General features: G+C 37.6%; 1 protein-coding gene and 2 long non-coding RNA genes across 3 annotated transcripts; all 3 read left to right on the top strand.

Annotated features, from left to right (window-relative positions):
- Positions 1–1,786: 1,786 nt before the first annotated feature.
- On the top strand, positions 1,787–6,646 carry LOC144969949 (uncharacterized). Its single transcript, XR_013644891.1, has 3 exons — positions 1,787–1,966; positions 2,860–2,964; positions 5,104–6,646. It is a non-coding gene; the product is annotated as an uncharacterized LOC144969949 (long non-coding RNA).
- An 11,513-nt stretch (positions 6,647–18,159) lies between these two features.
- Positions 18,160–18,663, top strand: LOC144971675 (uncharacterized). Its single transcript, XM_078912749.1, has one exon. The coding sequence runs from the start codon at positions 18,160–18,162 to the stop codon at positions 18,661–18,663; it is 504 nt and encodes a 167-aa protein (XP_078768875.1).
- A 290-nt stretch (positions 18,664–18,953) lies between these two features.
- Positions 18,954–23,958, top strand: LOC144969950 (uncharacterized). Its single transcript, XR_013644892.1, has 3 exons — positions 18,954–19,012; positions 19,319–19,434; positions 23,932–23,958. It is a non-coding gene; the product is annotated as an uncharacterized LOC144969950 (long non-coding RNA).
- Positions 23,959–27,500: the final 3,542 nt, after the last annotated feature.

Here is a 27,500-nt window from a genome sequence, read left to right as displayed (position 1 = left end):
AACCGATGTGTTTTGGCTTCTGTGCATGTGACATTCTCTCTCTCTCTCTCTCTCTCTCTCTCTCTCTCTCTCTCTCTCTCTCTCTCTCTCTCTCTCTCTCTCTCTCTATCTATCTATCTATCTATCTATCTATCTATCTATCTCTCTATCTATATATCTATCTCTCTCTCTCTCTCTCTCTCTCTCTCTCTCTCTCCTCTCTCTCTCTTTATTATTTTTCTATATCTATCTATTTATCTATCAGTCTGTTTATTGTACCGAAGTGTTGTGGCTTTTGTGCATGTGAATCTCTGTCTACCTCCTCTCTCTCTCTCTCTCTCTCTCTCTCTCTCTGTCTCTCTCTCTCTTCTTCTTTCTTTCTCTCTCTCTCTCTATCTATCTATCTATCTCCTTCTCACTCTCTCTCTCTCTCTCTTTCTTTTCTATCTCTACCTCTCTTTTCTCTCTCTCTCTCTCTCTCTCTCTCGTTCTCTCTCTATCTTCATTTATCTCTTCCCATCTCTCTTTCTATCTCACTCACTCACTATATCGCTCTCTCTCTTTTTCTCTATCCCTCTCATTCCCTCTCTCTCTCTCTCTCTCTATATAATATATATATATATATATATATATATATATATATATATATTATATATCCCTCTCTATATATATCTCTCTCTCTATCTATCTATATATCTATCTATCTATCTATCTATCTATCTATCTATCTATCTATCTATCTATCTATCTATCTATCTATCTATCTCCCCTCCCTCCATCCCTCCATGTCGATCCGTAATTGACCTATTCCCTTCAAAGCCTAAAGCACATTTTCCACCAAACTTTATTGCCCATTTTCCACATTTCATGACCTTTTCCAACCAGCAACAAACGGATTTTATGCCCTGCAAAGACCTGGATTTCCCCAGCTTGCCAAAGGGGAATGGCAGTGGTGGCATTTTGCACTAATATGGCTTTACAACAGTTATCAAAAACAGGAAATATTTAGCCATGTGGTACTCGTACGACACTCGCCTTCGGATCGGAAGGTTCTGGGTTCGATTCCCGATCTGAACGGCGATTAGTTGAGCTCTTTACTAACATTCTCTCACCGCACTCAGGTGTGAAATGAGTACCTAGTAGTTAACAGCGTTGTCTCTGTCGGGAGAAAAATGTAATATCGCCTAACAGACTTCATGTCTCGTTCTAAATGTTACGCGTTGCTATTGGCGAGGGACCCCTTCTAAAGCTCTTTGAGCACGTTTCGTGGATATTGTGCTATATAAAATATCAATTTTTTTAAAAAAGAGTAACACCTATATAACGCTTTTTCGTGTCTATTGATCACAAATTTATTTGTCGACGACGTGCACTTATTTGCAGGTCTGATAACCCAATGCCTTATGGGCTCATTGTTGATATGGAATTCTCAAAACCTGACGCAATATTTTGCGTCCATCTCAACAATGTTAAACTAGGCCCCTAAGTAGGTCCGGATGTCAGACCTGTATGATATGTACACGTCGGTATTTATTGTTCTCGTTTGCATATCTTCTCTTTTTCTTTTAAGTTTTTTTTTTTTTTCAATTTGATAGAACAACAAAGATCAAGGTCATATGGTAGACTTGTAAAGTTGAAATGTCAAAGGTCACACATCTGCCAATCTATGAACCATTGCGCATAGATAGTATGCGGTTAAACAGCTGATCGGAGTGGAAGTTTACTTCCGGGTGGCAGAAAGGAATGGAAGACAATGGCGTAGAATAGTAAAATATTAGTTTTCTGTCGATAATCTTCCGTATTTTTCTGGTTCTAGACATAAATATATTTTTTTAAAATTTCCCGTTAATGATGTAGACCCCTATGCCATTTGTGAACACGACTGGTGCCATAATCTTTAGGAACTACAGCCAGTCTCATCGTTTGATGTAGCGAACAACCTCGTCACGACCACAAGTTTCTGTCTACACGGTCTACACATTTCACGGTAAGTCTGTATTATTTAATCGTTTCCCTATGCTATACCTATACTATGTTACACCATCTACGGCTAATTGTAAGATTTATTCTCAAAAAATCACAGAAGACAGATATGTCGAACCTGACACGGAAATATTAATATGATATGACCTGCTTCACGAGTCGTGATCATCTTAGTGTCTTAGTCTTAATCTTAGTCTTCGAGTCTTAGTAAGTTTAGTCTAAGTCAGTCTAAGTAGTGGATCAATGAGTCTGTGTGGTTACATTCAAATTTCAACTATTTTGCCTTTAAGGTGATGAATTCCTCCGAATTCACCAAAGATTATAAATAATAATTTAAATTAAAAACACCAGGGCAGGCGATGACTATGAAATCAATGTGATCCCGAGTCCAAATCTAAACTGATATAATACAGTAACAAAACACCATGCCCATAAGACTGTTTTAAAAGCCCCACCCCATTCCAAGGGACTGAGCTTGATCCCGAGTGAATTTATTTTTCTCATCCCACTCCCTTATCAATCCAGCAGTGATTGGGTAGCTGAGTCTGTTAGATCTAGCGGAAAGTACTTTGACATAGACTAGAGTCCTATCTAAAGGGTAGCAATTGCTATGGCCCGTTTCGCGCTTTTCAAACCAGGTTAAACTTCGGCTCCATTGAATGACTACTTTTTTATTCGATATTTTACTCAATCCCCAAACTATATAATTTTTAGCCCACGGCTGATGTTGAGTTATGGAATTGTGTCTCTCTGAATAATTCTAATAACCTTTCAGATGAGTACTCCACATTTCACAGCAAATTTAATTCACTGTTGTTAACTAAATGTGATAACAACAGTTTTTATCCTCGAGTTTCAATTAATAATATTACCACCATTGCCACATTTTTTTTTCAGGCTTACAAGGGACTGACTACTTAAAATCAGGCCTACAATGGATGGGTGACGGATGTAAAATGGGTTAAGCCTCCTAGCTGTGGGAAAGTGGTACTAGTTGCTAAGGTAACCCCCCCCCCCCCCCCCCCCCCCGTTTTCATCTCACTTCTATGATTATTATTACTGTTATTACATATTATTATTTTGATTTCTACATTTATTTATATTACTCCATGCAGGATTGATAATAAGATATAGAGGTTTTTAACATATGGCTATATTCATTACAATGAATTTTCTTGAACTAGAATATGAATAACTTAAAAAAAAAAAAGAAATAAGAAACTTCTTTAATAGGTTCAAGTTCTACTATGGGAGACTCAGTCGAGTCCTTGGAAAAGCCTCTTTACTCACATTTGCTCAGTCAGTGTGTTCGACATAAACGTTTAAATGGTTATGCGACTCATGGCAGTCCCGTTAACTTAGTTGGTAGAGCACCCATTTCACAATCATAGAGACCGAGATATATCCTAGATGAAGTTAAGACCCCACCCCCTCCCCTTTCTTTTTTTTTGTACACCCAGCAGTAATTTGGCAATAGAAAAGCGCCCTATTCGAAGGGTAACAAGTTATTATTTTCACACTATAGAAACTGGGATGAAATCTGGCTCTATAGACCTAATGGTTCTGATGGACTACTTTCGGTGCTTGCGACACTATTAGGTCATTTTCAGCACAATTAAAAGCTGTTGCGAAATACGTAGTAAGAAAAATGGGCTTGGATCAAATACGGAGCAGAAGTAGATCAAAATTATTAATGTGCTTAGTTTTGAGATCGCCTAACAGTTCAATCCAGAGACGGAATACACTCAAATGTTTATGTTTGATTTAAGGGTTTTACTGCATTTGCGACGCATTTCAGCACCAGTAAAAAGGAATAAAATGGGATTGTAAAAATTTCCAGATTTACAATTAAAAGCACACAAGAAAAGTAAGACAAAGAGGAACAAATGTAGATTCCAAGAGAATGCTATCAGTGTACTAAGTCTGATAACACCCAAAAGTCTCATCCTGACACAAGCACAGGTCCCCCCTAAGAGGAATACACTCAAACGTTCGCGTATTATTTTTTAATTATATTATATTAAGTTACGTTATGCCTTTTGCGCCGCGATATCATAAGATATCGTCGCCTAGGCATTCCACGAAGGAATATAGATAACTCATCAAACAAGATGTCTGATGTCAACGGGAATCACCCATGTTGTCCAAGTGAGCAAATTGGGGGTTAATAATCTTGCTCAAGGAAAAAAAAACGAAAGTGCCTGAAGCGGGGCTCGAACCTGGGTCATCCGGATCACAGTGCAATGCCTTAACCACTCGGCCACTTCGCCCCCCATATTATATATACACACATATATAATATAATAAAAAAATTTACGCGAACTGATTTACAAGACAAAGAAATTTTTTTTCCCAAAACCAACAATATTCATTTGACTGTTTCCCTCTCAGCCAATGACTCCGGCAGTCGAAAGGACAAAACCAAGTAATCTCATTCCAAGACAAGGACATAAAGAAACTTGGAAAACAATATAAGGGATAGAGGACATAGCATGACCTCTTGCCACCATGGGAAGTCAAAGACCCCACCCAGTCTATTGTTTATAAAATGTTAATTATAAATTTACAAAATAAATTTACATCCATTTGTCACCCTCTCATCTAAGGACAGGGGATAAAAGCATGTAATCTTATTCCAAAACAAAGATAGAAAGCTACCTGAAAAAGGAATACAGACATAGGGGGTGAAGAAAGCAATAATGACCTTGCCCACAATGGAAGGTCAATGACCCCACACCCAGGGTAGAAAAATGAGAACTCAGTCAAGCATTCACCATCAAATTGCAAAAGCAACGGATAAAACAAATTTTTAAAAAAGTCATTACAGTACTTTATTTTCTTTATTGTGCTCCAACTTCATAAATATACAATGGATTTCTATTTATTTGCCAATTCAAAAATATTATTAGGTTTTGAATGTTATTGCAGAACATATAATAATGGTAACAGAAGTAATACTACTACTACTAGTAGTTATACTCCAACTAGTACAATTTTTTCACAAACATTTCGGGCAAAAGTAAAAATTTAACAGATGTATTAGTCTAATGAAAAGAATGAAAAGGATTACAAAGGTATATAAAATCAAGCATTATTGGAAAAGAATGAATAAAAAGTCTGACTGCTTTCTTTTCGTTTCAGGTTCGCCATTCCCAAAAATTGGGTTATAGTGGACTCTGTGTGTCGACAAGTGCTTTCTGCTCAGCATCAAGATGGGAACCTGAAATGTCTGTCTTCACAATCCTGTAAAAGAAATACCAAGATTAAGTTAATATATAGAGCAAATAGTACATTATTGAACTACCACCTCTGGCGTCTATCGTGTCACTGGGAATTTTAATTTTAATATGTTTGAAAACAAGAAAACTTAAGCCCCATTTCCTCAAATACGCAAGTCATTCATTTTACAGGTCAAAATAATTTTTTTTAAAGTTTTTCTTTGACTTCAATTTCAAATGCCAATAGTGCCTGAACCTTATGATGAGTTCCAAAATGGTTTGGCATATTTATGTGGAAATCTATTCTTTAAAAAAATAGAGTTGTGGATCACCATTGCTCCGTACAGCAAATGTTAAATATTTATCATCGAGCACAAAATTACTGGCAAACCTAAAAATTCTAAAACTATTTATTTACAAACTCTACAAGTAACACGCAAATATTTTAAAAACTAAATGTAATTCTATCACCTGTGGAATCAAACTATGTATGCTCAGAAAATCTGCTGTACTGTAATGTTCGGGCAATTATTGGCCTTCGCCAAAAAAAGAAACAAAAATAAGAACTGTATTTCCTACACCAGTATACAAAAAACACACATATGTTTTCTCTACACGGGAAATTCCATTGAGTGTTACAAGCGCTGCACCTAACCATCAACTTCTTGTAGATACTGCTAGCTATAACCAATAAAAATGGACAAACTTAGCCCATAATATTTTACATTTCTGGGAATGTTTGTTTTTTCTTTTATGCCATATAATTTATTATTTTTTAAATTTAATTTGTTGCCAGCGTGTGTATTTTGTACATACATAGGGAATACATGCTTCTGTAAAAAAACGTTTGATTGGTCATTCTGCTGATTTGTGCAGATTGCCTTTTACCACAATGAAATGACAATTGGCTTGTAAAAATAACATGTAGACTATAATATTAATATATTCGTTTAGCTTAAGCGGCATAATTTAAATTTAAGGTTAATAAAACATTTCCTCCCAGATCTTAATAATTGAGGAATAAATCAATATGGGTGAACTCATTTAATTCTATCTATCTCATCATAAGAACACTTTGTCACTACGTTTGTGTGGCCTTGAGCAAGTCACCTCAGCCCTAGCTCAGTTTGTGGCGCTGTGTTGCGGCAATGCCTGGGTTATTTCAGTCTCCCTTTAGAATAGACTCCAAAGACAAATTTTCCCTAGAGGTGAATAAAGAGAATCTATATTTTTAAAATTTGTTACGCTATAGTCAAAGACAAAAAACCTTCAGAATTTTCTAATTGTTTATGAACTATCCTAAAAGGCAACCTATCCATAGCATAGAAGGACATGCTCACAATAGTATTAATTTCATTGTCCTCAAATTTAATGGATCTTCCTCTTTTATTAATTGTCATTGCCCATTCATTAAATAAAACAAAATTAATCAACATAATAAAGACAAAGCTTTTGATTCAAATGAAGTGATGTTTTTTGTTCAGTTATTTATTATCTCTGAAGTTAAAAGTCTTAAAACTCAACCATGTAAGCTTTTGTACAGTCTGGTTATTTGAAAAAAAACTTCTCTTGATGTCAGTTCTTGCACCAACAATTTGGACAAACTTTGACTTCATTACTGGCTCACCGGACAGGCATTCCTTACATACCTTATGAGCAAATGAAGTCACTTTATATGTGCTCTATTCCCCTTTGTCTTATTACTTTCCTCATAGTCATAGATTTGTGTCTTAACTTTGCAATATGAAATATGATTTTGTGTCCTTTGTCTATTGTTATGTGCATAGATCTACAATCTTTTCACTCTCTATTCAACTTCCTTTCAACTGGCAATGCAATGACCTTAAAGTGTAATGAACGGCACAAACGTTGCTAACCTCACTTTTTACCCCCCCCCCCCCCCCCAAAAAAATTGCTTGATCTGGACCTATTAAATTTTCTGAGAGCGAGATCTGCTTTTATATAGCGCATGCAATATCCACCCAAAGCACTCTACAAGATGTCCCAAGCCAACAGAAACATTAACATTAACATGTAGGAAGAGATATCATGCCTACATAAATATTGTTTTAAACAGATACAATCAATACACTTACATTTACATGGTCAATGATTGAGCTAGTTTCTCCAATTGTTGATTGTTCAACTAGAGCCGTTGCTGCCTGCAGTCATTGCGTTTGTTCCTATCTTTAAGACATGAATAATGGTCTGTTTTTTTCTCTGCCCCATGTCCAAGCTTTAACGTTGGAACCCAATCAGGATCAGTTTCATCCAGCAGTGATGCTGGCCCTCCTGTAAAGGCAAAAAATTGATTGTTGAAATATATTACGTCATTTCTTGCCTATTACAATCTGGTCCTGGTCCTTGTGTGGCTATGTAGTCTAGTGGTATGACACTCGATTTTGGATCGGAAGGTCAAGGGTTCGAGCCTCGCGCTCGGCGCATAGTTGAGTCCTTGGAAAAGGCTCTTTATTCACATGCTCTCACCGTACTCAGGTGTAAAATGAATACCTGGTCGTTTACAGCGTTTTCTTTGTCCGAAAAATTGTAGCGTCCCCTAAAAGGCGTCATGTCCCGTTCTACATGTTAAATGTTGCTGTTGACCAGGGACCCCTTGTAAAGCGCTTTGAGCACATTTAGTGGATATTGCGCTATAATATAAAGCTCAATTTTTTAATTATTTTTTTTTTACAATCCTTAAGCTTTCCGTTAAATTTACATCAAGCTTTGTCAAATTAGAACAAGGGTAGAACAATTATATAGTGCAATTTCCATTAAATGAAAATTTGTTCAAAGCGCTTTGCAATGGGTTTATAGCCAACAGCAAGACTTTACATGCAGGTCGAGACATGACGCTTGTTAGGCGATATTACATTTTTTCCGGAAAGAGACAATGCTGTTTAACAGGCCTGCATCTGCCCCCTGAAAAACTTGCCTGAAAATCCTCGAGCCGAAGCTTTTTCAATAACATGAGCAAAAATCCCCATTTCCCAGAATATTTTCTTAGAATTTTACCAATTCAATAGGCTGTTAAACAAAATGAAAAAGTATTTTAATTAATTTTTTGTTCCGGCAGAGCGAAATTGCCAGAAATGCCGGCAAATTTACAGGCCTATGTTAAAAGTCAGTTACCCAATTTATGCCTGAGTATGGTGAGAGAATGTGAATAAAGTTCCTTTCCCAATGACTCAACTGCTCAGAACGGGTCTGGAACCCTAATCCTTCCAAAATGACGGTGATAACTATACCACATAGCTGCAATGAAAGTATCGGGATCCCAAAGGACAATTTTTTTAAATTGAAATTATTTTATTATTATTATTGTCATATTTGGGGAAAATTCCATATGAAGGCCCTAATTTAATGACTATACGAAACATTATAACTAATAATCCTCACCTTGAGTTAAAATTAATTTCTAACTATGAAAATTATGAAAAGTTATTTTAGTGGATTGATAGAGGTCAATTGTTTCTTTCTTTGGATTAAAATTTAAAATAATAATAATAATAATAATATTTATTTTTGTCAGTAAAAAAATAACCATTACTATCATTATAAACTGACACTGGCAATCACTAAGCAGCGTGTTAAACTTCTGTCACAAACTAGCATTTACATGTCCAACAGCGGTGTAGAAAAGCAGTTTGTTCGTGTTACTTTACAATACACCACCGACGGAGGAACGGAGAAAAAAAAAACAAGAAAAACGCAACCTTACTTTTAATATTTCTTCAAATGGAGAACATGTTTTAAAATGCACAATAAAATAATCTTGACAAAGCATAAGTTATAAACTGGAACATTATAATTCTAAAATGAATGACCAGAACAACAGTGAAAGACTTCCTCATCTCATAAAGCTTGAAAACGAAAGTAGCCCTATCACTATCGGTAATGAGGCATTTGGTTTTGATTTTGATTTAGAGTAAGTTGCACGAGAAATGCATGAAATATTCATGGTCCTATCTGATAACTAAACACAACAAATAAAAGATCATCCATCCGGACCGTGTATGGACCAAAAAAATTAAAATGATTCCTTCTAGACCGCCTACAGACTACAGATTACATCTGAGTCTGAGATGAGTCAGATGATTTCTCCAACTTCGGAGTTTCGCATAGAAAAGTCACATCGGTGAAAAATCTCTCGTAGATTTTGTTAGACCACCGAGTTTGAAATTTTTTATTTGATTTCTCTTCCATGAAAAAGAAAAAAACACATATTTACTAAATCATAAACTTGCAACGTCAGAAATTAAGGCAAGGACCTTGTTCGGTTGCCGCCAACTCCGTGACATGCTATGGCCCACAATGGCTACATGATGATGTTGGAGCGAAGTAAACTTGCTTTGTTCACAATAATTAAAATTAATTCATATCGTATATATAATATTTAAGATTTTAATTTATCCATCAATTCTTACCTTTAACAAAATGATCATTGCAAACTCGGTGGCTGCAAGTTAGATTTGAGTTTGAGCCATCGCCAAATCCCTTTCTTCTGATCGCTGCCATAACCGCTGTACTGTCTCCGCTGGGTTAAATTTATTATTTTTGGGTCCTTCGTCTTCCTAATGGATGGGAACCTGAACATTTTGACTCCATCTCGACCCTGTCTTCTAGTGCATCCGATGATTATGCAGTTATTTGGCATTTTTTCACGTTTAAAAAATTGGACAAGAGCTTGTTTCACATCAATGTTTACAAGCCAGCCAAGTTCTTTTGCCATCCGGAACTAAAGTAGGTCATTGCGTGACGTCATCAGCATTCTATCTATAATTAAAGCGTAATGATCGGTTAATTAGACGAAAGTGGTGTTGATTTAAAACAAAAAGCCCAAATATTTCCACAAAATGCGACCATCTATTAAACTTTTCAAACATTTGCTTTGCGATTCGATAGAAATGCTGTGGGAGAAATAAGATCGGTCAAGGCCAAAACATCAAAGAGAACTCGTAGGATTTTGACCTTCTGCCTAACTCTATTTTTTTTAAATATATATTTAGAAAAGTAAAACGCGTATAGGGAATGACATTAGCGGAAGAGTAGCGTCCCTTGATTGGACATCACCTTACAGAGAGAACGTCAACATGGTTTTGCGCATGCATCTCTCTCTCGTCCTCGCTTTCGGTGAAGTGTCTCCGGAAGCGAGGACTAGAGACGCATGCGCACAACCAACATGACGTTCTCTCTCTGATGACTTTTCCGCCGGTGACGTCCAAGCAAGGGACGCTACTCTTCCGCTAATCTCATTCCCTATTTAATTTCTTTGCCCAGTAAAAGTCGTCCTTTAAATATGTATCACTGCTGTCAGGACCTCAGAATTTCATAAAGCGTCAAAATTCATTTTTAATCAAACCGGATGCATGCCGGAGACAAAATAGAATATATTCTTGAATCTTACCTTTTTTAAGCATAGTACATAGTGGGAACGACTCTTACTCGTCATCGTTTATACACACACACACACACACACACACACACGCGAAGTCCCAAATTTGAGACTTTTTTGTTGTTTCCTTTTTTTCCATGATGAGGGTCATTTAAATTGATCGATATTTGAAGGACGAGTTTTCTGGCCAAATTTTAAAATATGGGTTTTTCCAGAGTCCAGCAGAATAGATGTATTATAGATAGAATGAAGATGACGTCACTCAGGTCTTTGTTATTGTTTTTTACCATCCGCGTTTATGAGTAATACTCACTGAACTGTATTAACCCGACAATAAACGTTCATGGATACACACAGTTTTGTGTGTTGGTCCGTTATACTTCCGGATGGCAATGTTATGAGCTTCTTAGCCAAGCGCACACTATCTATAAGTAGACCCTGGACGAGCCCCCATGTCCTCCCATTAACCTCTTCAACCACTCCACCCAATTCTTCTGTCGTTGAGATAAGATTTGTTTTAGAACCATTGTATTGCTTCCAGCTCCATGTTCAGCCATGCATAACGTCCATGGACCTCTCCACGTTGTTTATGTAATTATTTTTTTTACCTTTACAACACATGATGTAACTGGGGAGGGTATAGGGTTTGCTAAATCTGGACCTGCCAACTTAAAATTGGAGAAATTTCTAGTTTTGTGGGGTTTTGATATAGCAGACATTATAACTAACTTCCTGAGGAAACCAAATAGATAATAATGTGAAATTGAATGTAAGCCTCAATTTAATTACAAAAACATATCAAATGAACGCTTCGGGTTTCCCCTTTATCAACAAAACAGGATGAATGAAACACTACAGATGAATGAGGTAATGTGGGAGTGGCAACCTTTACATTGAGGTAACCAAAGGACAATATCACAAGGACAACCCTGCAATGGAATCCGTCAGGAAAGAGGGAAGGGGGGGGGGGGGAAGGAAGACCAAGGTCAACCTGGAGGAGAAACTTTCTGGTAGAGCTTGAGAGGTATGGGATGCGCTGGTAGGAGATGGAAAGACTGGCCAACGACAGAAGAGGATCGAAAAGTTTCATCGGTGGTCCATACCTACTGTGGGATGAGGACTGGTCAACGACAGAAGAGGATGGAAAAGTTTCATCGGTGGTCCATACCCACTGTGGGATGAGGACTGGCCTACGACAGAAGAGGATGGAAAAGTTTTATCGGTGGTCCATACCCACTGTGGGATGAGGACTGGCCAACGACAGAAGAGGAAGGAAAAGTTTCATCGGTGGTCCATACCCACTGTGGGATGAGGACTGGTCAACGACAGAAGAGGATGGAAAAGTTTCATCGGTGGTCCATACCCACTGTGGGATGAAGACTGGCCAACGACAAAAGAGGATGGAAAAGTTTCATCGGTGGTCCATACCCACTGTGGGATGAAGACTGAAGATGGATGAAGATAACTAACTTGAAGAATTACCTATTTTTTTTTCTTAATATGTTCAAAAATGCTTGAACTCTTTCCTCACGAGCCATATTCAGAGTTTTCCCCAAAACGTTACACCCACCCAACACAAATATAAATTTTTCTAACTCAAACATAAAAGCAATAAATATAATCCATACATAATATCATTCGGCAAAATTATGAGATTCACAACACAATGTCAAGTTTTCATAGCTAAAACAACAACAAAAATAATAATCTTTACATTTGTGATGTTCAAATAAAATTAAAATGAGATAAATTTTGGTTGCATCGTAACAAAAGTGACGATTTTTTTTATAGATTGTGATGAGACGGTTAAATTCTTTTTTCATCTCATAGAGGAAATTTGTCTCCAGCGTCTATTACAATGGAAGATTGGAATAACCCAGGCGTCAGCCGCTGTGCAGCGTCGGAAATTGAGCAGGGGGAGGTGGCTTGCTCAAGGCCACACAGGGAGGTAATCGAACTCGGTATCATTCGGGAACGAAGCAAAGATCGTACCGCTGAGCCACGCTGTCCCCTTTATACACTAGCTCTAGCGTTAGAATTTTGTTTTCACGAAGTTTTACCAAACTAAAGATCTCAAGTTGAAGCCAAAAATTCGGAGTTCTACGGAATTTTCGTTGCAGTTGGCAGTTGGGTACGGGTAGCCTCCCTTTGTCAAGTAGACATCACACATCTTGGTACGGGTAACCTCCCTTTGTCAAGTAGAAATCACACAGTGCATTAAATGATTATTAGTTGTGACACTGTGTATGACGATCTGTCTATGGCTTGAAACAATAGAAGAATATTCCAGTTTGTTTGGACTTGTGATTTAGCCATTGAGACAAATATAAATATATATATATATATATATATATATATATATATATATATATATATTATATATATATATATATATATATATATATATATATATATATATATATATATATATATAATTTTTTCAGGTCTTGTAGCCGAAAGCAACTAATATGGGCTTGTTTTTGGAGCTTGGCCGAGCGGTACGGTATTCGCTTCGTACCCAAAAGGTACCGCGTTCGAATTCCCGCCGCTGCCCTCTGTGGCCTTGAGCTTGCAAGTCACCGTATTATTGCTTTTAGACAGCTATTTTGATGATTACTTCTTCAGACTATAAATGTTCGAGGTTACACATAGTTTTGTGTGTTGCTAGGCTTTGTCCGCCTGTGTATGTTTTGAGTATTTTAACTGAACGCATACCATCAAATACACAATTTAAGGTTACGCATACTTTTTTGCGTAGGTACGTTATATCCGGTGGGCGGATAATGTGAGTTTTTAAAAAAACTAAACACATGACATCGGAAAAAGAGATACCAAATCAAATCAACACTCACCTCACCATGATCCGTGACTCCAGAGTAGAAGCTTCCACACCGACGTGTACTCATTTGCAGGTCTAATAACCCAATTCCTTATGGGTCCATTATTGTTGTTTTGGAAATATCAAAACATGACGCAAAATATTAATAATATTGACCATTACAACAATGTAAAACTAAAACTAGTAGGCCCATAAATGGGTTCGAATGTCAGACCTGTATAATATATGTACGCGTCGTTCCACACTGATACGAGGAAACAGAAAAAAATCTAATTTAACTTCTCAGACATAGAGTCCATAAAATAAAATTGAGCTCTTATATAGGGCAATATCCACTTAATGTGCTCAAAGCGCTTTACAATGGGTCCCTGGTCAACAGCAACATTTAACATGTAGGACGAGACATGCCGCCTGTAAGGCGATATTACAATTTTCGGACAAAGACACTGCTGTTAACGGCCAGGTACTCATTTCACACCTGAGTACGGTGAGAGAATGTGAGTAAAGAGCCTTTTCCAAGGACTCAACTATGCGTCGAGCGCGAGGCTCGAACCCAGTACCTTCCGATCCGAAAGCGAGTGTCATACCACTAGACCACACAGACGCACATCAAACCTGAACAATCCCGAAAAAGGGTGGAATTTGAAATGGTCCGGGTACACACGGTCTTCATAGATAGAATGAATATTGAAGATGTCGTCACTCAGGTCCTTGTTTTGCCAGCCACTTATGTGAGTAATGCTCACTGAACTGTATTAACCTGGCTATAAACGTTCATGGGTACACACAGTTTTGTGTGTTGGTCCGTTATACTTCCGGATGGCAATGTTATGAGCTTCTTAGCCGAGTGCATACTATCTATAGATATGAAGATGTCGTCACTCAGGTCCTTGTTTTGCCAGCCACTTATGTGAGTAATGCTCACTGAACTGTATTAACCTGGCATAAACGTTCATGGGTACACACAGTTTTGTGTGTTGGTCCGTTATACTTCCGGATGGCAATGTTATGAGCTTCTTAGCCGAGTGCATACTATCTATAGATATGAAGATGGCATCACTCTGGTCTTTGTTGTTATTAATACGCATGAACAGTCGTAACGTCACTTCCCTCGTAATGACGCATGGTAACTTAGTAACTGTCTCTAAACTATCTGAACAATGGCGGACGCCCGTATGAAATATTTCTCCGACGAGAGTAAAAACGTATCCAGTGGAGAAAAAACAAAACATTATTATACATCTGTTCATGTTTTGACTTTTACACATTCTGATCACATGATATATGAAATGTTCTAGCCAGCATGAAGAATAAAAAATACCGATTTTCTTTGTTTAGAACCACGATGGCCGCCGTGACATCAGACTATTGAATCCAATTCTCACTTAACTGTATTACCCAGATTATTCACGTGTAAATTTACACAAGTTTTGTGTGCTGGTCCGTTATATTTCTTGATGAATGCTGTGAGCTTCTTAGCCAAGTGCACATTATCTATTATGGAATTCACCCACTTTCATTGGGTTTTCATCATCAGATGCAACAAGATAACAATAGCCATACTGCAAAACATCTGTATCTATAATTACATTTTGGCCAGAAATTTTACTTCATGTATCCGTCAATTAATCTGCTGTACTTTGGAAAAAACATGTTTGTACAAATTTGGCCAGAAATCTCGTCCTTCAAATATCGATGAATTTTAATGGCCAAAATTTAAATACGTGCTTTTTCAGAGTAAGCCAAAAAAGGTAAGTTGTTTTATGATTTGGACAAAAGCTTGTGTCAGTCTTGTCACGTGTTTTCTGTTCGACAAAAACGCTTTTCCTTCCAAAAAATTTTGGCCTGAAATTTTAAGCCTCTAATTTCTGTGAATTCCTTTCAGTATCAACTTACCAAACAATCAAAACATGAAACTCTGATGAAGTCTCAGGTTTAATTCCCGATTCTGCAATAATTAGGAAAGGATATAGCCATTTCAAATCTTTGATGTTGTCATGATGTAGATAAAATTCTTTTCTACAAAAACTATGGCCAAAATGGAATAAAATATTTTGGCATTGCACAAGCAAATCTGTCTGAACACCCACCTGTCTCATCTGTCATGGAGAATGTTATAAATACAACATAACACGTTCCCGTCCTCCCATCATTGACGCAGAACAAAACAATAGTGTCAAAAATAGATGCTATGCGATTAGGTAAAATACTCGCCGGTTCTGCCCGCAAGATGAATCGTACCATTACACAAAACTGGGTGTAACCTTTAACATTTAACTCTCTCCTTACCTGCCATAATTTTCAGGATTTTCCCTAAAACTTCACACCCCAAAAAAAAAACAAAAAAACACAAAAATATAATTAATTTTTATCACTCAAACGCAACACCAGTATCTAAGTTGTTGCCATACATAATTTCTTTAACAAAACATGCTCTACAACACACTGTTAATTTTCTTAACATTTTATGATGTTCAAAAGAAATTTGAATAAGAAAAAGATGTTGGTTGTATCGTAATGACTGTGACGATTTTTCATATAGATAATTCGAAGATGACGTCACTCAGGTCTTTGTTATTGTATTTTGCCATCCGCGTTTGTGAGCGATTCCCACTAAACTGTATTACCCCGACTATAAAAGTTCATGATTACACAATGTTTTGTGTGTTGGTCTATCTATAGATAGAATGCGCTTGGCCAAGGAGTTCACAACATTGCCATCCGGAAGTATAACGGACCAACACACAAACTCTGTGTAACCATGAACTTTTATAGTCTGGTTAATACAGTTTAGTGAGAACAACTCACAAACGCGGATGGCAAAAACAATAACAAAGGCCTGAGTGATGTCATCTGCATACTATGTATAGATAGGCTAAGATTGGCTAAGAAGCTCATAACCTGCCATCCGGAGGTATAACAGACCAACAAACAAAACTGTGTGTATCCTTAAACGTTTATAGTCGGGTTAATACAGTTCAGTGAGCATTACTCATAAACGCGGATGGCAAAAAAAAAAAAAAAAAAAAAAAACAATAACGAAGACCTGAGTGACGTCATCTTCGAACTATCTAGAGTGAATAGTGGTTTCCAATAAAAGATTTCACACATACTATAAACGTTTAAGGTTACTCTGTAATAGTAATGATAAGGTTAATAATCTAATGATTCAATAATAATGATGATGATGATGATGATGATGATGATGATAACGAACCAACACACAAAATTATGTGTAACCTTAACCGTTTATAGTCTGGTTAATACAGTTTAGTGAGAATTACTCATAGACGCGGGTGGCAAAAAAAAAACCCAAAAAAAAAAACAATAACAAAGACCTGAGTGACGTCAATTTCGTTCTATCTATATTTTCGCACATTCGGAGAATAATCTGCCAAAACAAGTCTTCTTCAACCACTTCCGGTGGGAATTGAGTATAGATAGTATGCAGATGACGTCACTCAGGCCTTTGTTATTGTTTTTGCCATCCGCGTTTGTGAGTTGTTCTCACTAAACTGTATTAACCAGACTATAAAAGTTCATGGTTACACAGAGTTTGTGTGTTGGTCCGTTATACTTCCGGATGGCAATGTTGTGAACTCCTTGGCCAAGCGCATTCTATCTATAGACCTGTCGAAAGAGCCTCGACCTAGACAGGGGATTATGATTAATTGTTGTGATAACACAAACAGCTTAGTAGGATGACAATGGCCGCCATCTCACCCCCCCCCCCCCCCCCCCCCCCCCAAAAAAAAAAAAAAAAAAAAAAAAAAAATATGATTTTAAAATTTTGGCCAGAAAACTCGTCCATCAAATGTCGATCGATTAAAATTACCCTCATCTGGTCAAAAACTCTCAAACCCGGGACTTCCATAGATCCCAAGTTTGAGAAGTTTTCACAAAATAGGAGTCATTTTAATCGATCGATATTTGAAGGACGAGCTTTTTTTTGGCCAAAATTTTAAAAACTGTTTTTGTTTTGTTTTGTTTTGTTTTGTTTTCAGAGGACGATGGAGCAGTTACACATCAAAAGGAAACGGTGTCATAATGTTGAATGGGCGGGTGGTTGGATGGGAGCATCACCCTTGAATCATATACCTATGATGTTCGCATGGGTGTACGATCCGATAGTGATGTCGTTTCTTCTTCTCTTTACTAGCCTATCCTGCTTCTTTGGTTTGTGATTGTATTTTTGACAGGGGATATTATTTTTCCTGTAAATCTTCTGCCTGTTTGTTCTTGGTTATTTATAATTTAGCTTATGATATCTTTAGGTTATGATTTTGATTGACATTTGTACTATTTTTGTTAGATTGCTTGTTTTTTTTGTTTCAGCGGTCTCTCATATAACCTCAATTGTGTTGGAAGAGACCTAAAGCAAACAAACAAAAAAAGTTGAATGGTAGAAATAAGACTGTAGATACTAAAAGCCTATTCTGTCGTCGACCCTGGAAAAACACATATTTAAAAATTTGGCCAGAAAACTCGTCCTTCAAATATCGATCGATTTAAATGACTCTCATCTTGGCAAAAACGCTCAAACCCGGGACTTCGCGAAGACCATTTACCCGCACACGTACTTTACACCAACATTAAATCAAGCCCCATAGTTGCGTTCGGGGAGTCAGACCCACAGATTTGTGAGACTCCTAGTCAGACCTGCAAAAAAAAACTGTTGCTCGTGGACATAACCGACCATCCTCACATGTGCAGCCATGTGAGAAGGGAAACAATTCAATGCAACTATGAAAATACTATTTACTGCATTAGTCAGACCCCATCTCGAGTTCAGCAACTCAGTATGGTCACCACAATTTGAGAAAGATAAGAAACTTATTGAAGGCGTGCTTCGCAGAGCAACAAAAGTAATTCCTGGGTTGAAAGATAAGCAATATGAGGATAGACTGAAACGTATTGAAATTCCAAGCATGACATACAGACGAGTACGAGGTGATATGATTGAAACATACAAGTTTACACACAGTTTGTATCAAGTCGAGAGTAAACTTTTCGTGTTTGCAAACAATGGAACCAGAGGTCATAATTACAAGCTGCATAAACCAAGGTGTAACACATCGCTTAGGCAACACTACTTTAATCAACGTGTGATCGACCGCTGGAACAGTCTCCCTGAAACGGTGACCAATGCTCCAAGTGTCAACGCCTTCAAAAATAGCTTAGATAGCCACTTAGCAGATTACATGTTTAGCATAGTTGAACCGCCCATTAAGATCCCATCAAAGGGTTAGACGTATATACAGGTCAAAAGATCTGTTAGGGTTAGGGCCTTCAATTTATCAAAAAAGTTTATATATTATAGATACAGGTCAAAAGATCTGTTAGGGCTTTTTATTGACTTTTATCTCGATGAACTGAATGCCAAGATCAGCAAAGGCACAAAACGCCTAATACGCTGGAAAACTATACTATACTATACTATTACTGTACACAGTACTGTGTATTGCGAGAGTTGCTTTTCCTGAGTTTGAACATCCCGGAAAGAGCTCATTTGTTTGTGAAAAGTTAAAGAAAGTGAAATCTTGTCTTGGAAGAAGTAAACAGTAAACAACGTCTTTCGATCTGCAAGCTATGACAAGAGTAGGTTTTAAACATCAAAACAATTCGAATTTAATTAATTACTGGTTGAAATCAGGATTATCATTTTCATCTTTTAAAACAGAAACGAAAATCATTTATAGAATCGAGTCTAATCATTACCAAGCACTTTGTGAACTTTGTGACACTTTATCATATGTAGCGGAATTTGCGACCATTCATTCACTTCACGTTCTGAAAATTTTCGATTTCGAGGCCAATGTGTTTCAGCAGATTAGTTTTATTTTCAGTTTTCCTCCTCCCCTTCTGCTTGTCATTTTTACTATATATAAATTCTTTTCATTGCAGTGCTCAATTCTGTTCTGGGAAAGTTGACTGGTCTTGGTTCTCCAACAGAAGAAGACAAGGAAGCCAAAGAAAGAGAATTTGAAGAAAATTTCGTTAAATTAAAAGAAAGATGTCAGGTAATTTATTCTAAGGATTTATGTGATAACTGATAACCTCGCCCTTTTATTTTTTTACTTTCTTAGATTGTTTATGTGGTAATATTTAAGGCAATTCGATTTTAAGGTAGATTGTTGACTCTCTGACTATGATGGGCCCGCCGCTGTGTTGTGATTATCCCCAGACACCTGTCTGGGGATAATGAAAATTCGTTATCCCCAGACACCTTTCTGGGGATAACGAAATTTCGTTATCCCCAGACACATATATTTGAAACTCCGCTCTTTTAAACAATTATCCACATTCCAGAATATGGAATGTTTCCAAATGCACATAGAAATAAGGAAAGTTAATAAAATATCTATAAAAACATAAAATTAACCAACATTAAATCAGTTGTTACTACATATACACAATATGCCTCGACTTCGAAGTGGGTGTCATGGCCGAATGGTTTAGTCGTCTGCCCTGGAAGTTTTACCAGAATCCACGTTGTGGGTTCGAATCCTGGTTCCGCCACTTTATTTTTTAAATTCCATCTTTTTACAGAACGTTGCAAGGGATAAATGTCCCATCCATCCCTCCCTCTTTTTTTTTTTTTTTTTTTGTGCGAGTCTATTCTTTTCTCCTTTTTGTTCGGTCTTTTATTCCGTTTCTGAGCATCTTAAAATTGTTTTTATTTTAAAAAAATTATTGTTTGTTTTTTTCTCCTCTATCTGACCAATTGGTTGCTCTCTGAATATTTCTGTTTGTTTGCTTTTTAATTATTTATTCTTTTTAGACACTTTTTGAGATCAGAGTGGGGACGAATATGACAATTTGCTAGAATCTAGAAAGGAACCAAGAGAGAGAGAGAGAGAGTTAAAAAAAAAAAGGTGGGGGGGAGGATGGATGGGACATTTTTCCCTTGCAACGTTCTGTAAAATGAAGACGGAATTTATTTTTTTTTTTAAAAAGTGGCGGAACCAGGATTCGAACCCACAACGTCGATTCTGGTAAAACTTCCAGGGCAGACGATAAACCATTCAGCCATGACACCCACTTTGAAGTTGACGCATATTGTGTATATGAAGTAACAACTGATTTAATGTTGGTTAATTTTATGTTTTTATAGATATTTTATTAACTTTCCTTATTTCTATGTGCATTCGGAAACATTCCATATTCTGGAATGTAGATAATTATTTAAAATAGCGGATTTTCAAATATGTGTCTGGGGATAACGAATTTTCATTATCCACAGACATGTGCCGGTCATGCATGTTTTCATGAATCCAACCTCCCCTCTCACTCTGAATGCCCACTCACATTGGAGTCCGAATAGCCACGGGAGACAATTCAGACTCGAGTCCGAATTGCCACTTTGTTCTGTTCTCCTCTGTAGTTCCCAGCTTTGGAAGCAGCACCCTTTTACGAGATTCGGTTGCTTAGACTTAGACCTCTGAATGATTGTTTAACACTAAAAATTCTAACCGAGCCGAAAACACAAAAGTCAGTCTTGGTTTGAAGGTAGGCCTTCTGAAAGCTTCTCGTGCTAAGGGAAACAACTCAAATATTCCCTCAACTAACGATAATAAAAATAAAACCTTGTACCTTAACTAAGCCTAATAGGAAAAACAAACACCTCAGCACCTTTACTAAGACTTATGACTAACCCTAATAGCAAAAAAAAATCCTCCGACCTCGAGCGAACCCTAATAGAAAAAAAAAACAACCAAGGACTGCTTTCAATACTTCATAAAACAAAATGGCGGCAGAAAACCAAAAACAATGGTCGTATTAGGACAGTTTAAAGTTTCACTAATCTATCAAGGTTTGTTCTAGAGTTTTTAAAATCAGGCTTCGAAGTGGGCCGGGAAAGCCGGGAACTTTATTTTGAAATTTCCCGACCGGGAAAAGCCGGGAAAATCGGTGAAAATTGTCTTGGGCCGGGAAAAAGCCGTGAGAAAAATTTAGGTGACTAACAACCCAACGTGTATTCTTCCGCGTAATCATTACCCAACCTGCGAACGATCGGCTTCGAGCATGGCAGCAGCCTCTTATGGTTTCCTCACACTACTATGTTATGACGATCGACCCAATCAGCAAAGTCCGGTCCGCATTCGTAGAGTACACAGACTATTACCATGTTTCCTGTGCATGACGTAATTATAGTACTCTAGTCGGCCATGGTCCTGTGTCATCTATGACAACGCTGCGAATCATAAAACAGCACACAATGTTGATGTTGGTTTTGTGGCAGAGAACCTACTGAAAAGGTTGAAGAGGGAAAAAAAGGCTTCAGATTTTGCAGATAATGCAGTTTAGAGATGATGCAAAGAAAATACTGGTTGCTTTCATGACAAAATTCCACCTAAAATCCCCTCTTCATTACAGCCTGGTGAAGGACATGTCTTTTTTAGACCCAGCTTACATTTTAGAAAGCAAGAGTGAGGCTAAGGCCAAACTAAACAGAATTTTGATTGGGCTGGTTTCCAAAAGACAGTTTAAAGGAGAGGAATTACTGGTAGTGGTAACTGGTCTAGAATTGATGAATATGCTTGAAAATTACTACCTTAAAATTTTCCCTAGAGCCTGGAAAAAAACAGGGAAAAATATTTTCCTGAATCACTTCTAGGCCTGTAAAATGCTACTATATGTTGACAAATTGAATAAATAAAAGCATGACAAAAGATTCACAGTGAAAATACCAATTTCTAAGGAATGCTAGTACGAAGAGCTTTCAGAAGGCCTCCCGGTTTGAAAGCAATGACAATGTTGATCCAAGAGGATTTTGATAATATTATGCACCATCAGATCATGCCTCAAATTAATACGTTTAAAAGTTGAAAGCCATCCAAAAACTAGAGGTGCCTATATAAGCCAATAAGATGGAATTTCGTGTTTACTTGAGAAAGACCAAAGGCTGAAACGTCGTATGTTTTGTGTTGTTCCCTTATATATGAGTCACATCTTTCTCTCCATTTGAAAACCATCTCTTCACCGAGGTCTCTGATCATATGGGTTGCAATACACAAATAATTTTTCCTACGACTTTTGAATGTCAATAGCACAAACAACATTCAGCTCTCTATCCCATATGTGGTCCGATCACTGTCTGTCCCGTGGAGAAAAAATAAAGTTGTATGCCTCTCGTGTCTGCTCTGTCTTCACACATGCTTGCGAGGCTTGGCGACTTACAGAGGGTGTAACTAAAACTGTAAATGGATTCAACAGCCGATGCCTTTCCATCATTACGGGAGAGGACTACAGTGAAATGGCAAAACGTCCCGAATTCGACCTGATAACTACAGTGATGAGACGCAGGCTCCGCTTTGCGGGGCATATTTTACGCATGGACGCAGACCGCCTCCTGTGTCAAACTTTTATTGCCTACTTGAAGAGCTCGACAACTAGACCAGCAGGCACTCTATCTACATGGGCTGGATTCTATGCCCATTGACGAAATTGTGACTCTAGCCAGGAACAGACGACAACTGGACCAGCAGGCACTCTACTACATGGGCTGGATTCTATGGCCATCGACGAAATTGTGACTCTAGCCAGGAACAGACGTGTTTGGTCGACAACTAGACCAGCAGGCACTCTACTACATGGCTGGATTCTATGGCCATCGACGAAATTGTGACTCTAGCCAGGAACAGACGTGCTTGGTCGCAATATGTGAATTCCCTGTGCTCGTGAAACTTTTATGCTGATGTAGCATAGCACCTTATAGGTGCCGTACTTATGTACAATGCAACTCATACATACATTTCCTACGACTTTTAACTTGTATGCCGATGAATTCCTGACTTAATCAAATGCAGCGGTGTTTTCTTTTTAATTTTCAGTCAAAGTTTTAAATTCCAACCTCGACAAGTCATGTTACTTCTTAATCCGCCCCACCAGTTTTGAAATGTTGAAATATCCGTTATGTGTCGTCGGCAATGTGCACATAGATTAGCAGGTCAGATGACCAAACGCAATTATGGGATTGATTCAATATTGTTGTGCGGCTGTGTGGTCTTGTGGTATGAGACATCACCTTCGGATCCAAACGTCCAGGGTTCGAGTCCCGCTCTGAGCAGCGTAAAGTTGAGTCCTTGGAAAAGTTTCTTTACTCACATTCTCTACATGCACTCAGGTGTAAAATGAGTACCTGGCCGTTAACTGCATTGTCTCCGTTAAAAAAAAATGTAATGTCACCTTACAGGCATCATGTGTCAGTCCTACATGTTAAGTGTTGCTGTCAGCTTGGGGTCCCTTGTAAAGTGCTTTGAGCATGTTTAATGGAATTGCGTTATATAAATACTCTCTTTTATTTTTGGTCAAGTTTTTTGTTGTCGGACAATATATTGCATTAGTTTGAAATAATTTCCATTACAACATTGAGCCCATGATAATTTGGCTTACATGTAAATACACATTGGTCAAAAGTCTTTGGTCATTTGTGAAGTGTTGAGTTGATATCAGAGTGACCGTTTTAAAGTTTACCATTGATTTTCATTATCTATTTAAAACTCTTTTATTTTCAGATTCTTTTCGATGCCGATCCTCACCTGGTATGTATTCAATTAATTTTACTCAATTATCCTTTCAGGGGGGGGGGGGGGGGTGGTTAAGAGACACTGCACTGTGACCCGGAAGGTCCCAGATTCGAGCCCCGCTTCGGGCATTTTCGGGTTTTTTTTTCCTTGGGCGAGATTATTAACACCCCCAATTTTCTCACTTGGACAACATGTGTGATTCCTGTTGACATCAGACATCCTGTTTGATGAATTATCTATATTCCTTCATGGAATGCCTAGGTGATGGTATCTCACTGTGATGACATGGGTGATTCCTGTTGACATCAGACATCCTGTTTGATGAATTATCTATATTCCTTCATGGAATGCCTAGGTGATGGTATCTCACTGTGACGACATGGGTGATTCCTGTTGACATCAGACATCCTGTTTGATGAATTATCTGTATTCCTTCATGGAATGCCTAGGTGATGGTATCTCACTGTGACGACATGGGTGATTCCTGTTGACATCAGACATCCTGTTTGATGAGTTTATATTCCTTCATGGAATGCCTAGGTGATGGTATCTCACTGTGACGACATGGGTGATTCCTGTTGACATCAGACATCCTGTTTGATGAATTATCTATATTCCTTCATGGAATGCCTAGGTGATGGTATCTCACTGTGACGACATGGGTGATTCATGTTGACATCAGACATCCTGTTTGATGAATTATCTATATTCCTTCATAGAATGCCTAGGAGACATATCTCACTGTGACAGCATGGGTGATTCCTGTTGACATCAGACATCCTGTTTGATGGATTATCTATATTCCTTCATGGAATGCCTAGGTGACAGGATCTCGCTGTGACAACATGGGTGATTCCTGTTGACATCAGACTTCCTGTTTGATGAATTATCTATATTCCTTCATGGAATGCCTAGGAGACATATTTCACTGTGATAACATGGGTGATTCCTGTTGACATCAGACATCCTGTTTGATGGATTATCTATATTCCTTCATGGAACGCCTAGGTGATGGTATCTCACTGTGACGACATGGGTGATTCATGTTGACATCAGACATCTTGTTTGATGAATTATCTATATTCCTTCATGGAATGCCTAGGAGACATATCTCACTGTGACAACACAGGTCATTCCTGTTGACATCAGACATCTTGTTTGGTGGAATATCTATATTCCTTGATGGAATGCCTAGGCGACGTCATCTCACTGTGACAACACAGGTAATTCCTGTTGACATCAGACATCTTGTTTGATGGAATATCTATATTCCTTCATGGAATGCCTAGGAGACATATCTCACTGTGACAACATGGGTGTTTCATGATGACATCAAGACGTCTTGTTTGATGTATTATCTGTATTCCTTCATGGAATGCCTAGGAGACATATCTCACTGTGACAACATGGGTCATTCCTGTTGACATCAGACATCTTGTTTGATGGATTATCTGTATTCCTTCATGGAATTCCTAGGCGACGATATCTTATGACGTCGTATCGGAGGGGCTTTTTTTCTTCTTCTTTAATCCTTTCAACACTTGTCAATTTTAGATATATCTAGGCAAAAAACAAAACAAAAAAATAATAAGTGAATACTGAATGCTACTGTCTGGTCCAATTTACGTTCTAGACATAAATAGTAAATTTGCCAACTTCATTCTGTTCTGAATTCTGATCTTTTTGCCAAATATCTTTCTGTGATTATTATATCAATTTATTGTTAATGGGTTAATTAAAAAAGACAGTTATCCTTTAAAACACCGAACTAGTAATTTAACTTTAACAATTAGATAAATAAGAAAAACACGATAAAGTTCACAGTAGAAAGGTGTTAAGATTATGATAATGATAATAATAATAATAATAATAATAATAATAATAATAATAATAATAATAATAATAATAATAATAATAATAATAATAATAATAATAATGGTAATAATAATAATAATAATAATAATAATAGTAATAATAATAATAATAATAATAATAATAATAATAATAATAATAATAATAATAATAATAATAAATGACACTTATTGTGCATTTTCCATGACCAAACATCTCAAAGTCAAAGCGCTTTGCTTTACAGTCCAGATAATGAATTACGTTACTAACACAGGTAGTCAAGTTAAAACATGGAAACAAAATACATATTTCTAAAATGAAACTATACAAACATTACAGTCGGCACGGTGTTAAATGAACTGTGAGAAAGTCGGTTTGTTAAAGCAGATTTAAAGTTTGAGATATGCTCGATATATCTAAAAAGGCTGTGATAAGGCATTCGAGAATTTTGGGCCTTAACTCTTTTCATCACCATTGACCAGACTGTGCAGCCAGAGCAGAATCTCTTCAACTGGCCAATGGCCGCACAATGCGGCCGGTTTTGAAATGCACAAACAATAATGTAATCCAATCCAAACTATCTACAAAAATACTATAAAATTGGACCAATGGTATCATTTCTTTCATCAGAACATTCAATTGGCCCTAGGGGGGTATTTTAATTGAGATTTTGCGCCAAATTCGAATGTCGCTTTGTCTTAGCTTGTCATTCTCATGTTGTCTCAATCAGGTTGTCAGCCATTTTTTGATGGAAATGCGAATACATATGGCGTCAGTGCTGACAGAGTTAATATGACGTCATGTTCATCGATTGCTGGTTGTCTGTTTCCATTGTGGATAAAAACAAGATAAATAAATAAATAAAAATAAAATTTGTCTTTAGGGTCTATTCAAAGGGAAGACTGGAATAACACAGCGTTAGCCTCAGTGCAGCACTGCAAAATGAGCTAGGTGAGGTGACTTGCTCAAGGCCACATAACGTAAGTGGTGGGTAATTAAACTCGGTACCTTTCGGGTAAGAAGCAAAGATGGTACCACTGAGCCACGCTGCCAGTTTCCCGTATATTTACGGAATTCAATGCATTATAAACCTTCAGTATATTTTCCAATCACCTGCTAAATGAAACGGGGGGGGGGGGGGGGGGGGGGGGGGGGGAAGTAACTTTACTTTAGTCTTTACTGTAATTCAGTGCTCATGAAGGGGGTTGGTCAATGTGTTTGCATAAAATTTCAACGAATTTTTGATTCTGAATTGGCAGCCCTGTAAATATCAATCAATCAATCTTTCTTGCCGGCCTTCATACAATTTATAAATAATAAATGAGCTTTTATATAGCGCAATATCCACTAAATGTGCTCAAGGCGCTTTACAAGGGGTCCCTGGCCAACAGCAACACTTAACATGTAGGGCGGGACATGCCGCCTGTTAGGCGATATTATAATCTTTTCGGACAGAGACAACGCTGTTAATGGCCAGGTACTCATTTTACACCTGAGTACGGTGAGAGAATGTGAGTAAAGAGCCTTTTCCAAGGACTCAACTATGCGCCGAGCGAGGCTCGAACCCAGGACCATCCGACCCGAAAGCGAGTGTCATACCACAGACCACATAGCCGCACAATTTCATTTTTCACATATTCTCCTTTTCCTGCAACCTTGACGATTCGTCTATAAAAAGGTTTTTCTTAAATTTCATCTCGTGGACG

The sequence above is a fragment of the Berghia stephanieae genome, chromosome 4, assembly GCF_034508935.2.
Source record: "Berghia stephanieae isolate SIO BIC M18660-M18661 chromosome 4, UCSD_Bste_1.3, whole genome shotgun sequence".
Taxonomy (NCBI): domain Eukaryota; kingdom Metazoa; phylum Mollusca; class Gastropoda; order Nudibranchia; family Aeolidiidae; genus Berghia; species Berghia stephanieae.
The sequence above is the reverse complement of the archived record's forward strand: the minus strand, read 5'-3'. Positions and strand labels throughout refer to the sequence as shown.

What these genes read in the sequence shown, in the direction of transcription:
- LOC144971675 (XM_078912749.1), top strand. Translation starts at nt 18,160, where the DNA reads ATGAAAATACTATTTACTGCATTAGTCAGACCCCATCTCGAGTTCAGC.